The sequence below is a fragment of the Polypterus senegalus genome, chromosome 14 (genome assembly GCF_016835505.1).
Source record: "Polypterus senegalus isolate Bchr_013 chromosome 14, ASM1683550v1, whole genome shotgun sequence".
Classification (NCBI taxonomy): Eukaryota; Metazoa; Chordata; class Cladistia; order Polypteriformes; family Polypteridae; genus Polypterus; species Polypterus senegalus.
In genome coordinates this window covers 110,602,655-110,618,765 of record NC_053167.1, presented here as the reverse complement: position 1 = coordinate 110,618,765, position 16,111 = coordinate 110,602,655, and the positions used below count along the sequence as shown (strand labels likewise).

At 40.9% G+C, this 16,111-nt stretch overlaps 1 protein-coding gene across 1 annotated transcript in view; it reads left to right on the top strand.

Annotated features, from left to right (window-relative positions):
• Positions 1 to 16,111, top strand: part of LOC120514791 — a 217,889-nt gene that overhangs the window by 124,159 nt on the left and 77,619 nt on the right. Inside the window, exons 28-30 of the mRNA XM_039735347.1 lie at positions 2,086 to 2,349; positions 3,789 to 4,049; positions 15,412 to 15,672. Coding sequence (XP_039591281.1) covers positions 2,086 to 2,349; positions 3,789 to 4,049; positions 15,412 to 15,672 — 786 coding nt within the window. The remainder of the gene's footprint in view (positions 1 to 2,085; positions 2,350 to 3,788; positions 4,050 to 15,411; positions 15,673 to 16,111) is intronic.

Genomic DNA, 16,111 nt, shown 5'->3' with positions numbered 1-16,111 from the left:
TGGTCTGGGATTGTTTTGCTGCTTCAGGACCTGGAAGGCTTGCTGTGAAAGATGGAACCATGAATTCTACTGTCTACCAAAAATCCTGAAGGAGAATGTCCGCCATCTGTTCATCAACTCAAGCTGAAGCGATCTTGGGTGCTGCAACAGGACAATGACCCAAAACACACCAGCAAATCCACCTCTGAATGGCTGGAGAAAACAAAATGAAGACTTTGGAGTGGCCTAGTCAAAGTCCTGACCTGAATCCAATTGAGATGCTATGGCATGACCTTAAAAAGGCGGTTCATGCTAGAAAACCCTCAAATAAAGCTGAATTACAACAATTCTGCAAAGATGAGTGGGCCAAAATTCCTCCAGAGCGCTGTAAAAGACTCATTGCAAGTTATCGCAAATGCTTGATTGCAGTTATTGCTGCTAAGGGTGGCCCAACCAGTTATTAGGTTCAGGGGGCAATTACTTTTCACACAGGGCCATGTAGGTTTGGATTTTTTTCTCCCTAAATAATAAAAACCATCATTTAAAAACTGCATTTTGTGTTTACTTGGGTTATATTTGACTAATGGTTAAATGTGTTTGATGATCAGAAACATTTTGTGTGACAAACATGCAAAAGAATAAGAAATCAGGAAGGGGCAAATAGTTTTTCACACCACTGTAGTTATTAGCTAACAGCCTTACAGTTTCAGGGTTCTTGGCTTGAATTCCAGGCCCAGTGGCTGTCTGCGTGAAGTCTTAATGCTTTTTTTTTTAATTGCAGTTTCTTTCCTTATCTCAATGATGGCATTTGTAGCTTTGACCCATATGATTAAGTGTAGGCATGTGTTTATGAGTTTACTCTGTGATGAATTAATACCTCGTCCTGAGTGGTGTCTGCCGTGCACCCTATGCAATTGAAATAGATTCTTATTCCCCAGAAGATTGATATATTTCAGTCGGTTTAAGCAATGACATTTGTGTCTAATAGATTCTGGGTGACTGCTGGCTCAAAGCCTGTCAGTGTGAAGTTTTTGGGGTTTTTTTCCATGTTCTATAGTAGGTTAATTAGGATTTACAAATTTGACTTGTGTGGGCATGTGGCAGCAGTGGCATGGTGGCACAGTGGGTAGCACTGCTGCCTTGCAGTTAGGAGACCCGGGTTCACTTCTCAGGTCCTCCCTGTGTGGAGTTTGCATGTTCTCCCCATGTCTGCATGGGTTTCCTCTGGGTACTCCGGTTTCCTCCCACAGGCCAAAGAAATTTAGGTTAGGTGCATTGGCGATTCTAAATTGGGGTGTGTGTGTATGCGTGCCCTGCAGTGGGCTGGCGCCCTGCCCGGGATTTGTTTCCTGCCTTACGCCCTGTGTTGGCTGGGATTGGCTCCAGCAGACCCCTGTGACCCTGTAGTTAGGATATAGCGGGTTGGATAATGGATGGATTGATGGGTATGTGGCCTGAAGTGCCCTGATGTCCCAATCCAAGCTCATTTTTGACTTGCATCCAATGCAAATGAGGAAGGCTATTTATCTGCACATCTCTGTACTGAACTCAAACCATTAAGCAAAACATTGGCAAGATAAACTCTACTTGACTACATTTTACCTTTTATTTAGATGATCTGCTCTAAACTGGAGGGTCATTTTACTACAGTATCAACAGCAAAGAATGAACATGTGTACCATAATCAACATATTAAGCCAGTATTTCTCAACCTTTAAGTATTTGCGACCCGAGTTTTCATAACAGTTTTAATCGTGCCCCTAACATTATTTTGAAATGTAAATACATATTTTATTATACCTACTTAACTTTTATCAACATATATCTAACTCTATATTTATTGTTCTAGTATCAGAATGTAGTTTAAGTTAATTTGTTTTGGTTTCAACAGATGTTTTTTCATATTTTGATTCTTGTTTTCTTTTTTTCACATTTTCGCGCCCCCCTAGTGGGGCCCACCCCACAGGTTGAGAACCACTGTATTAAGCATACATTTCAAAGAAGACATGGCATCATGTTTAAGTGTGGCACGGGTACTTTTATCTAGTCATGTGTCATCCTGTCCAGAATCTCACCACATTCCTGCTTCCTGCTCTTTTACTACAGCACCTTGCCTGCCTGCGGAGTTTGATGCCGTGTTGAACTGTAATAACAACAATACTGCGTGGGCATTCTGGAGCCCGAGCCATGGTGCTGAATACTATACAGTGAGTGCACAGGGAGCCGATGGACAAAGTGTCTCGTGTAACACCACTGATTCTTCATGTAACCTTACGGATCTTCACTGCGGTGAGATGTACAACCTCAGTATGATCGTTAGTGATGAACAGTGTCAGAGATTCTATTCAGTGCACACCACAGTTACAACAGGTAAGTCAAGTTAAATAACATTCATTTATACCAAAGCTGCTTCTGTCCAAAGAGGCTTCGCATTCACTTAAGACTGGAGACCATCACATAAACACAAAGACACAGATGAGGTGCAGAGATTACAAGAGTCATCACCAGTTAGGTAAAAAAGCATTAAAGGAATACTCCACCCAGAAAAGGCTTCTTTTTATATGTTTTTTATCCCATGTAGTTTGTAGGTATTGCTGAGAAAAAATTTATGTAAATCTCATGATTTTGTGGAGAAAAGACATAAGGTTTCTGATAGAACAGGACCCAGTTGTGACCAGTGCTGGACAACAGCAAATAATGTCTAAGAACAAATCTCACGTTGAGCAGTCAGGGCTTACTGCTGTTTAGTTAGGCCTAGGGGGCGGAGGTGACTATTATTTATTATTTTCTGTCCTGTATTGTACTCTGTTGTTCCACTGTAATACTTATTTAGGTTTAGTTATTAAAGTCTTTTCAATGTTGATGGTTGGGGCAGGGTGGCACGGTGGCGCAGTGGTAGCACTGCTGCCTCACAGTTAGGAGTTCCAGGGTCCTCCCTGTGTGGAGTTTGCATGTTGTCCTCATGTCTATGTAGGGTTCCTCCCGCAGTCCAAAGACATGCAGGTTAGGTGCATTCTAAATGGTCCCTAGTGTGTGCTTGGTGTGTTGGGTGTGCGTGTGCCCTGCGGTGGGTTGGCGCCCTGCCCAGGGTTTATTTCCTGCCTGACCCCGTGACCCTGTAGTTAGAATATAGAGGGTTGGATAATGGATGGATTGTTGGGGCTGTAAGATGTCCCCTACAGGCCACTGCTGGAACAAACCCAAGCCCAACTCCCCACAGCTCACCAAGAGGTGCTTTAAGGACCCTTGCATAAGCTGACTCCTCAGCATGTGTGCAAAACCACACGTCATTCCCACTGATGTGATCTTTTCCCAGCTAAAAACTCCGGCAGAAACCTTCTAAGAATAAATGTATGAGGTAACTTAAGCATTTAACATAGGCAGCAATGTTGAGAGACAGAAAAAAATGGAGGCACACATAAGTAAGGTTTGAGCACAGATTTTGTATGGCAAAGTTGAGTACTCATATTTTCCCCATTAATGATTTAATAGGAGTAAGAATAATAAGAAGAGTAATATTACTGTTCATGCCATAACTAACATTTGGTAAAGAGTTATTTTATCCTAAACCAATTTTACTTAACAGACCTTCTGTTCAATAGATAATTCTAACAACAAAGTTGTTGCTTTTGACAAGACTTTACAATCCTTTAAATTATTTTCAATCAGAACTAACAATGAACACATTAAACTTTATGTCATATCAAATGCATTTTCAAAATAGGTTAGTAATTGCTATGTAAATCTCTCTACATGCATCTATTATGTTTAGTGTCGTTCTAAACCTCTCTGTCTTTCATATTCTGCAGTCCCCTGTATACCATTTCACATCAGTGCTGACTTATCTTGTGACAACCAAACTGCCCTGGTGACCTGGGATGCGAGTGAAGGAGCAGAGTCCTACCATGTGACAGCCTGGACAGACTCTGGGGACAGCAGAGAATGCCACAGCACTGGCTTAGCTTGTGACATCAGGAATTTGCAGTGTGGACAAACCTACCACGTGGCAGCTGTCGCGGTTGGCTCGGAGTGTAGAAGTGAACAGAGCCCACCCGAAGAGATCCAGACAGGTAGCTTCACGGTGAATGTGTCTGTTGAATGTACAGTATGAGCTTCTTTGGCACTTAATGGATCCTCACTGTGACCTTGTGGTAGGAAGGTTCAGTGAGCTGTTTGACATTTTTATGCCTGTCCCCCCATCTCTTTTGCCACTCATACGTGTTCTGAACAGTCAGGTTTTGGATGAAAAGCTTTTTTGCAGCTTTCATTAGCTTGATTTGCACCATAACATACATCCGTACTTAATCGGCAGTCTGATAACTACACTAACCCCTAAATCACACCAGAAGTGCCATGTCTGCTCTTTTCTTTTCAGTTCACACTGAATAAAGACCATCAGAGGCAATTTTATTTTTGTACTGCGTTTGGATTTTTTGCTAAGTGAATGAATTGATGACCTCTTGGGCACAGCCATCAGCAGTGTGTCTGTCTGCAGAGAGAGTGTCGGCCTTGTCAAGAGGTTTACTTACCTCAGTAGTGACATTCATGTCTCTGGTGACTCTTCCTATGAAGTCAGTAGACAGATTGGGAGAGCATGGTGGTCATGAGGTCACTGGAAAGGGGTGTGTGGCGCTCCTTAGAGTCCTGGGGCCTCATGTATAAACGGTGATCGACACAGAAATGTTGGGTAAGAACTTTTCCACGCTCAAATCGCGATGTATAAACCTACACTTGGCGTAAAGCCACGCACTTTTCCACGGTACCTCATGCCTTGTCGTACGCAAGTTCTCCGCCGGTTTTGCAGACTGGCGGCACCCAGCGCCAAAGCAGTGCTACTGTTCCTGTGTGATTACTCATTATTTTCATGACGCTTTATAAATACACGAAACTAACGCATATTGTTTATTAGTGTAATGCATCTGATTGTAATTAACTTGTAACAATATAAGGGCCCAGGAACCAGCCATAGTATTCCAAATACCATAACTGCTTTAGCGTTGTTACTCTCACTGCACCTTCCTCTTCTTATTCTTCTTCTTCTTTCAGCTCCTCCCGTTAGGAGTTGCCACAGCGGATCATTTTTTTCCATATTACTCTCACTGCACCACTCGGAGTATTTATATCACTGTATCTGAGAGTGAATCACAGCAGCAGCTGATCGGAAAGAGAATTATCGGTATACAGCTTCATGGACACGCTGTCTCAGCCACTGCAAAACGCTTTAAAGCCTTTCCTGTACGGACCTCGCGGTTCAGAAACAGTTTCATCCCAAGAACTTTAAATGCACTCAATCAATTGCACCTTGTAGAACTGTTTGTACTTATAAATACAATCACCCCACTGTAAACTTGTACTACAGTTATAATATCGCACAACCTGAGCCACTTTATAAAGCGATTTACATATGATGACAATATCATTTTTAAGGTGAAATGCAGCAAAATATGTTTATTAAATTATACAGATAAAACTTTAACTTCATTTAAATAATCTATATTCTTCACTGGGAGTGTCGTTAAGGATAGAATAATTAAACATGTACTACGAAGATATTTCAATGTTCTTAAACGCTTTGAAGAATCGGCGCTAAGCTTACAGATGGCTTAACGCTCTATTACAGAGCTGATTGTATGGCGATCGGTTACTTGGGGAAAGAAAAGCACTGACTGCAGTGACGGCTACGCCAATATATATTGAATATAAAACAGAAAGAGAAAATAACAACACAGCTAAAAACGCAACAAATTTCGCAAAAGTTAAATGCTTGTGTCATGAGCACGAGGGCTAAGCAGTGTCTGCAATGGACGAGGCCATCCACCGTGCATAAGCTACCTTACTGACGGGCGGGCGAAGGAGCCACCGATTCTTCCTCTGCCCAGTGCCACCACAAGCCTAGAGCCCCGGAGTACTGCTGCAATAAATTATTTCATCGAAGTGAAACACATGTTTAATAACGTGCTTTAACTCCTATCATCATGAAAATGATATCACGTATACATCTCAGTATTTTAGTTATTCAGAGAGCTGTAATATCACGAATGTAATGGATTCTGTGTCCAGTTGGAGGAAGAGAGCCGGTTTAAGAAGCAAGTAGTGATTCACACACACATAGAAGATCAAATACAAAACAAAGCATTTAACGTGCTACTTTAATTACGATGTGATTTGAGAAACTGGTTAATTAAACGATTTTAAGATGAAGTTTATGATGTTCTACTTTAATGACAAAATAAACTACGTGATTAAAGTGGAAATGTCGAGATTGAAGTTGACATTTCGTGCTTTTTCCCCACTGTGTGCCTTTTTCTCTGTACCCTAATAAGCTTTCATATGACACTCAGACAGTGGGCTACAACTCGCTTTTCACGCGACTTTGATATGTGACTTCTTTTTATTTCCGCACTGTGCGATTTTGTGAATGTGAGCTTTCAAGTTTCTCCAACACGCTATGTCACTCGATCAACTTCCTTTGTTGATTATACCACGGTTTATTTGAACAAATAGTATGTTTTTCCTTTGCCTCCACTTGGTATTCGCTGAAATTTTATATTTTCCCCGTGCTTTTCCCATTGTCTTTTCACAGAAGGCTGCGCTTAAGGCGATTTATATTGATTTGCATATTCAAAGAGGCGTAATTTGGGAGGAGTTGGGCGCTATATAAAGCGCGTGCACGAGCGCTAGTTTTCACGCTGATCGGGATTTATGTAGCGGAAGAACGTGGAAGTTGGAGTACGACAGATTCCTGCATCTGATTTTTCTGTGCGTAAGCACATTTCGCTTTTGTGCTTACCATGTTATAGTGCGAGTTCTACGCACGCGCTATACATGAGGCCCTGGTGCTTCCTGTCTTGCTATATGGTTGTGAGACATGGGCTATCCAGTGACCTGAGACTGGACTCCTTTGGTACTGTGTCTCTGGAAAATCCTTGGGTACCGTTGGTTTGACTTTGTGTCAAATGAGCGGTTGCTCTTGGAGTCACAAATGAGGCATATTACCTGCATTGTGAGGGAGCGTCCAGTTGACACTACGGCCATGTGGTAGCGTTTCCTTGAGGGAGATCCAGCTCGTAAGATCCTCTTTGTTGGGTAATCGAATGGCTGGACACCTGGCTGCGACAGATAGAGAGTCTTTACTGGAGGGTAGGACTGGACTGCCTGAGGGTTTGAACGGGGCGAGTCTGTGTTGGGAGGACCGTGATCTAAATGGGGGGGGGGGGGGGGGGGGGGGGGGGGGGGGGGGGGGGGGGGGGGGGGGGGGGGGGGGGGGGGGGGGGGGGGGGGGGGGGGGGGGGGGGGGGGGGGGGGGGGGGGGGGGGGGGGGGGGGGGGGGGGGGGGGGGGGGGGGGGGGGGGGGGGGGGGGGGGGGGGGGGGGGAGGGGGGGGGGTTTTTTTTTTTTTTTTTTTTTTTTTTTTTTTTTTTTTTTTTTTTTTTTTTTTTTTTTTTTTTTTTTTTTTTTTTTTTTTTTTTTTTTTTTTTTTTTTTTTTTTTTTTTTTTTTTTTTTTTTTTTTTTTTTTTTTTTTTTTTTTTTTTTTTTTTTTTTTTTTTTTTTTTTTTTTTTTTTTTTTGGGTCATGTCCTGGAAACATTTTGGGGAGTTTTAGTCGAGACAGATGTGCTCGATATATAATTTTAAGTTGTGTAATTGTATGCTTTGCATATGGAGCTTGAGTGAATTCTCTGCATTGCTACTTTCCACTCCTTTTCTGATATATTAATTGAGAGATCTTTTTCCCAGTGTCCTCTTGATTCTTTGAAAGAAAGGGATTGTAAAATGATTTTATATATTGTAGAGATGGAGTCTAACTCCTTGAAATAGAGCAATAATTTTTCCAGCATGGTTGAGGGTGCAAGATGAGGAAAATCTGGAAGGTTCTGTTTAACAAAGTTCCTGATTTGAAGATAGTGAAAGAAATGTGTAGCTGGAATGTTCACCGTACTTTTTGATCACACCTCATATGTTTCCCTGAACATCTATAAAGGAAGGCAACTGTGGGAGGAAGTCAAGGATAAACCCGTATTATATTTTGTTTGTGCAGGTTAAGGTTATTAACAGCATAATAAATTATCAATTAATTATATTAAGGTTGAGACTGATTAAATAATAGTCCTGCCAAATTTTAGTAGTGAATATCCATTGTTGCTTCACTCTGTATTGGGACTGAAAGTTAAAGTAAAGTTTTACTCAAACAGACATCGACTACAGACTTTTTGTTTTCCTCCAATGGCCTTATCTATCCTATATGTTTTTTGTGTGCATGTAGTGGTCCTAATAAATCTCAGTATAAAAAAGAAGACATTTTTGACTTTATTCTACATTAGAAACTTGGACACATACTGTATGCAGTGGATTCAGAAAGTATTCAGACCCCAGATTTTGTTATGTTGCAGCTTTTTGCTAAAATCATTTGAATTATTTTTTCCCCTCATCAAACAACACTCAATACTCCAGAATAACAAAGTTTTTAGAAATGTTTACAAATTTAGTAAAAAAAAAAAATTTCACATTGAAACAAGTATTCATACCCTTTGCTGCAACACCTGATATTTGGCTCAGGGTGCATCCCATTCTTTTGACCATCATTGAGATGTTTCTACACCTTGTTTGGAGAAAACCTGTGGTTAGTTCAATTGATTGGACATGATTAGGAAAGGCACACACCTGTCTGCAGAAGGTCCACAGCTGGCAATGTGCATCAGAGTAAAAAAAGCTATGATGTCAAAGAATTCTGTACTTAGAAACAAGATTGTGTATTGTAACTGATATGGTGAAAGCTACAGAAATTCTACAGCACTGAAGGTTCACAAGAGCAAAGCGAGTCCAATTCTAAAAGGATGAGGTTTAGAACAACCACGACTCTTCTAGCTGGCTATCTGGACAAACAAGCAATTTTGGTTTAAGAAGCAAGTAGTGATTCCACACACATAGAAGATCAAATACAAAACAAAGCATTTAACGTGCTACTTTAATTACGATGTGATTTGAGAAACTGGTTAATTAAAGATTTTAAGATGAAGTTTATGATGTTCTACTTTAATGACAAAATAAACTACGTGATTAAAGTGGAAATGTCGAGATTGAAGTTGACATTTCGTGCTTTTTCCCCACCGTGTGCCTTTTTTCTCTGTACCCTAATAAGCTTTCATATGACACTCAGACAGTGGGCTACAACTCGGCTTTTCACGGCGACTTTGATATGTGACTTCTTTTTTACTTTCCGCACTGTGCGATTTTGTGAATGTGAGCTTTCAACTTTCTCCAACATGCTAAGTCACTCGATCAACTTCCTTTTGTTGATTATACTACGGTTTATTTGAACAAATAGTATGCTTTTCCTTTGCCTCCACTTGGTATTGCTGAAATTCTTATATTTTCCCCGTGCTTTTCCCATTGTCTTTTCACAGAAGGCTGCGCTTAAGGGCGATTTATATTGATTTGCATATTCAAATAGGCGTAATTCTGGGAGGATTTGGGGCGTTACATAATCGCGTGCACGGCGTTAGTTTTCACGCTGATCGGGATTTATGTAGCGAAAGAACGTGGAAGTTGGAGTACGCACAGATTCCTGCATCTGGATTTTTCTGTGCGTAAGCACATTTCGCTTTTGTGCTTACACCATGTTATAGTGCGAGTTCTACGCACGGCGTTATACATGAGGCCCCTGGTGCTTCCTGTCTTGCTATATGGTTGTGAGACATGGACGCTATCCAGTGACCTGAGATGAAGACTGGACTCTTTTGGTACTGTGTCTCTCTGGAAAATCCTTGGGTACCGTTGGTTTGACTTTGTGTCGAATGAGCGGTTGCTCATGGAGTGCCGAAAGAGGCACATTACCTGCATTGTGGGGGAGCGTCGGTTACGGCACTACGGCCATGTGGCGCGTTTCCTTGAGGGAGATCCAGCTCGTAAGATCCTCTTTGTTGGGTAAGCAAATGGCTGGACACCTGGCTGCAACAGATAGAGAGTTTTTTTCTGGAGGTTAGGACTGGACCATGTGTGTCTGTCTGAGGGTTTGCAAACCGGGGTCCCGAGTTGTTTCATGGTGTAATGGGTGCAGCAACGCACTGTACCAGTGTATACTCCACAACTTGACTTGACTTGAATGAATTGAGCTTTTCAGTTACAATAGTAGTGTATATACCAAGTACAGTACATTCTCATTAAATACAAGATGTGATCAAAAAATACGGTGAATGTTTTAAAAAAAGAAACGTTTATTGCAGGAAAAGATTTACAACTACTAGTCACCCTCAAAATACTCTCCTCCACTTCGAATGCACTTATCCCAGCACTCCTGCCACTTTGCGAAGCAGTTCTGGAAGTTTTCTTTCAAGAGTGTCTTTAGTTGGGCTGTCGTGGCTCCCTGGATGTCCTCAATGGATTGAAATCGTTTGCCTTTCATGGTCATTTTCAATTTAGGGAACAGCCAGAAGTCGCATGGTGCCAGATCTGGCGAATAAGGTGTATGCGGACACAGCATCATGTTTTAATTCGACAGAAATTGTCGTACCAGAAGGGATGTGTGACAAGGCGCATTGTCATGATGACGAATGAAACAGTTTCAACATTTTCCTCGGTTATTGACGTTGAAGGACATCCTGATCGTTTCTTGTCTTCAACAGATCCATTACAAATTCGATCAAACCACCATAAACCGATTTTAACATCTGATGGGTTTCCTGAGCTTTTTGCAATTCGAAACAAAATTTCATGTTAATGCGTTGTTTGATATCCATTATTATTGGCAAACTTGAAAAACACACTTGAACTCAACAGTGGCTCACAAACGACTGACAGTATCACAGAAGTTGAAACTTATCACAAACTCGGCTCTAGGATGGACATATCAGAACCTGCACTGAATTGTTTTGCATTGCTCTTGGATGGTGCGCTGCATTAACATTCACCGTCACCGTATTTTTGATCACACCTCAAAAAGAAAAATTATGTTTCCCTGAACATCTAAAAAGGAAGGCGACTGTGGGAGGAAGTCAAGGATAAACCCGTATTATATTTTGTTTGTGCAGGTTAAGGTTATTAACAGCATAATAAATTATCAATTAATTATATTAAGGTTGAGACTGATTAAATAATAGTCCTGCCAAATTTTAGTAGTGAATATCCATTGTTGCTTCACTCTGTATTGGGACTGAAAGTTAAAGTAAAGTTTTACTCAAACAGACATCGACTACAGACTTTTGATTTTGTTTTCCTCCAATGGCCTTATGTATCCTATGTTTTTGTGTGCATGTAGTGGTCCTAATAAATCTCAGTATAAAAAAGAAGACATTTTTGACTTTATTCTACATTAGAAACTTGGACACATACTGTATGCAGTGGATTCAGAAAGTATTCAGACCCCAGATTTTGTTATGTTGCAGCTTTTTGCTAAAATCATTTGAATTATTTTTTCCCCTCATCAAACAACACTCAATACTCCAGAATAACAAAGTTTTTAGAAATGTTTACAAATTTAGTAAAAAAAAAAAATTTCACATTGAAACAAGTATTCATACCCTTTGCTGCAACACCTGATATTTGGCTCAGGGTGCATCCCATTCTTTTGACCATCATTGAGATGTTTCTACACCTTGTTTGGAGAAAACCTGTGGTTAGTTCAATTGATTGGACATGATTAGGAAAGGTACACACCTGTCTGCAGAAGGTCCCACAGTTGACAATGTGCATCAGAGTAAAAAAAAAAAAGCTATGATGTCAAAAGAATTTCCTGTAGAGCTTAGAAACAAGATTGTGTATTGTAACTGATATGGTGAAAGCTACAGAGAAATTCCTACAGCACTGAAGGTTCACAAGAGCAAAGCGGAGTCCATAATTCCTAAAAGGATGAGGTTTAGAACAACCACGACTCTTTCTAGCGCTGGCTATCTGGACAAACAAGCAATTTTGGGAGAAGGGCCATGGCAAGAGAGGTGACCAAGAACCTAATGGTCACTCTGGTTGAGCTCCAGAGAACCTGTGTGGAGTTGGGAGAAGCTTCCAGAAGGACAACCATCACTGCTACACTCCACCAATCTTGGCCCTACATCAGAGTGGCCAGACAGAAGGCTCTCCTCAGTAAATGACTAATGGAAGCCTACCAGGAGTTTGCAAAATGGCACTAAAAGGAGTCTCATAATGTGAGAAATAAGTCAATAAATCAAAACTAGCATCATGTCAGGAGGAAAACATGTACAGCTCATTACCTGTGCAATTTCATTCCAACAGTGAAGTACTGTGGTGGCAGCATCACACTGTGGGGTTGTTTTTCAGCAGCTGGGACTGGTAGACTAGACAGGGTTGAGGGAAAGTTGAATGGAACAAAATACAGAGATATCCTTAATGAACGGAACATTTTAACAAGACAACACAGTGGCTTTGGGACATACTTTGGGAATGTTCTTGAGTTGGCCAGCCAGAGCCCAAACACGTGAACCCAATCGAACATCTCTGAGGAGACCAGAAAACAGGGATCTATGGACAGCTTTCATCCAACCTGACAGAGCAAAGACAGATTTTTAGGAATTTGTGCAACTTTAGTAAAAATAAAAGCTTGAAAAGTCACATTGACGCAAGTATTCATACCCAGAGAAGAATGTTAGAAAATCACCAAATCCTGGTGTGAAAAGCTTGTCACATCGTACTCAAGAAGACTCCATTTAAGGGGCTCCATTTAAGTACTGAATAAAGGGTCTGAATTTCTTGTGCCAATGTGATACTTCAGTGTTTTATTTTTAATAAATTTGCAAAAAAAATTCTAAAATCCTGTTTCTGCTTTGTCATTGATGGGTAGTGAGTGGTGCTTGATGTGAGGAAAAGGAATTTAAACGATTTTAGCACAGGGCTGCAAAACAGCAAAATTTGAAAAGAGTGATGGAGTGTGAATGCTTTTCTACTCCACTGCACATACTGTATGTATACAGTACTAGTCGTGAATTGAGCCTTTAAGTGTTTCTTATGAAATGGAGTGCAAGTGGATAACATGTTGTCATAATAATAGTACATATAGGACATGTGAACTAATAAAACACAAAGTAGGACAGAGAGAGACAGAGCAGAAGACATCAAGGGACAACTCAAAGAGAATCAAAAGATGTGGCTGTGTTTCCAGATAATAAAATAAATAAAGGTGCGTCCTGAAACGCAGCCAGAAGTAAAGACTGAACAGTGAATGATTAATATGCTCTGCTCTGGATAATTGTGATTCGAAAGTGAATGGGCATACTTAGCATGCAACGCATCCATACAAGTGATATGTGGTTGGAAGTATTATATATTTATAAACACTTTATTATGGTAAAATATTTGATTTCTTGTCTTATTCTTCTTTCTGTTCAGCAACTTTTGTGTATAAACTGTCCATAAATCTACATGTGTGAGTGCCAATGGTACAGAATGGATGAGTGAGAAAAGCAGCTGTGCAGGATGGCTAAGGTCTTTAATTATCCTGTTTGACTTTTTAACAGTGCAGGATTTACGTATAAGCTACACAAGCTATAGCTTAGGGCCCCCGCCTTCTTGGGGGCCCCCAAAACAAATCATATTTGGCACTTACATAGAATATCTGGACTTATAAAGGGCCCCATGTCTCAAATAGCTTAGGGCCTTATCAAGTCTAAATCTGGCCCTGCTTTTTAACATCTATGGCGCTTTTCCACTGCATAGTTCGGCACGACCACGGTTCAGTTCAGCTCACTTTTGGGGTATTTTCCACTGGGAACAGTACCTGGTACCTGGTCCTTTTTTTAGTACCAGCTCAGCCGAGGCTCCAAGCCCGCCGAACTGTTCTGGTAAACTCTGCTGGTCACTGATTGGCCGGAGAAAATCGTCATTACTGCGTCACTGAATCGACGAGACACAACAGAGTAGATTTTTGTACATTTTGTTTTAACCAAAATGGCTGTTTCGTGGTCTATTGAGGAACAGACGCTTCTCTCGTTGGTAGCCAGCGGATCCAGTGAGAGCTGGATGGGGTGCAACTATAACGAAATAATCCTAAAGCGGTACTAAACCTCAAACGCAAACCGAGCCGAACTGAGCCGAACCAAGGTGAGCTGTACTGAACCGTGCTGTGCCGTACTATGCAGTGGAAAAGCGCCACTAGAGTGTTGTACACATCCTGAACAGACAGCAGCCTGATGCCAGAAATATCCTACGCCACCTTTACCACCCTCCGCAGTACTTTATGATCTTGAGCTGAGCAGCTGCCATACCAGAATGTGGCACAGCCTTTGTGGATGAACTCCACTGTGAAATCTCAAAAAGACGTGCATGTTAGATTGACTGGTAATTCTAAATTGGTGCATGAGTGAGGGGGGCCTATGATAGACTGGCACTTGAAGATGGTGACCCTTGTGGCAGAATCCCTCTGCAATCCTAAACATGATTAAGTGGGTTTCAGTTTTTTATGCCATAAATATTATATAGCACCTTTTGCCCAAAAGCACCTGAACAGAGCCATAAAATGACTGACCTGGCAGGCAAGTTGTTTCAGTCAGTATTTGATCCTCCAAATGTAGAGTGAAGGCCCACATCCTCACCAGCCTGAAAATTGTAAATGGGCAGGAGAACAAACAAAATAGAAAGTGGGGTGAAAATCACTTGATAAAACATCTCTTGACACATGCTTTGAAAGGAGAATACCTTTGAAAATAATGCTTCAGTTGTTGGTCTTCAAAAAAATAAAATAATAGCAAAAGAAACAAATACATTTTTGAATTATTTTGTGTTGTGTATTATTTGCTTTGCTATGACCTGGAAACTGAAGTAACACAAGTGATTCCAAATCTTTTCAGGTATACAGTATATTCCACCGTGAGCTCATTAGTTGTGAATATTTATAACATTGGTAGTACTGTGCACAACATTTTTATGGTAAGGAAAACAACTGTTAAATTTATAATTGTGTGTGAACCAATGCTAACGGTAAGAATGACCCTATAAAAAGTGCACTGGTGTGAATTTACCAAGAAAGGCACCAATATATTATTTCTTTGTCAATTCTTATAAATAAATAAATATTGAGAAAAATGGCATGGTGGCACAGTACTTAGCTCTGCTATCTCACAGCTCCAGGTCATCCCCAGTCCACTCACTGTCTCTGTGTGGAGGTTTCATGTTCCTCCTGTGACTCTGTGTGTTTCTTTTCTTTCTCCAGTTATTTCAGTTTCCTTCTTCATACCAGGGTCATGCATGTGAGATTAATTAGCAATACTAAATTGGTGTCCCCTAAGATGAATGACCCTGCCATCTTTCAGTGCTGTAAACATAATGTCTTTGGAAATAATTACATGGACAAATGGTGTTATAAGAATTTTCATCTATACAGTAATATTTTGTCATAAAGTTTCCCTTACACATATGTCTGGCTGCTAGTAAAGTCTTTGTCTTTAATTTGTTTTCACTTGTCATTACTAACTCATTTCTTTCATTCCAGCCCCATGTATACCTCAGAATCTCCAAGCCTCCTTTACATGTGGCAGTGACGCTGTGTCTGCAGTCTGGGAGGAGAGCCCTGGAGCTGAAGTGTACATTGTGACTGTCATGGGAGCCAATGGGCAGGTAGTAAGCTTCAACACAACCGACACAGGCCTGGAAATTATGGACCTCTTCTGCGGACAGACTTACAATATGAGCGTAAGAGCGCAGAATGAGATATGCAGCAGCGCAGAAAACACGTCTGTGGAGTTTCAAACCAGTAAGTTTGAGCTGGGCTAGTGGTCCTGGCAAATTAAAAGTGACTTAATCTTCACAATGTATATTAGACATCAACAAGAACTACTGCTGATTTGTATGGTATCGTATAACTGTTTGGAACAGCATGTCCAAATATATACAAATAAAACAGAACATTCACTCTCTTCACTAATATATACGACCTAACGGTTTTATCTGACTAACATAAATTCGCTTATAAACAAGGGATCCAACTGATGCATTGTACTGGCCGGCTTTTGGATCCATCAGGTAAGTGTTACTTCAACATTTAAATGATGTGGCTGCAGTTTTGGCTCTTTTATAATACGTTACATATACAGTATGTTCAGTCACCCTTTGAAATGACCTCTTTTACCTCTACACTCTTAAAAATAAAGGTGCCGAGTGGTTCTTCTGCGTGGATGCCATAGGGAAACCAT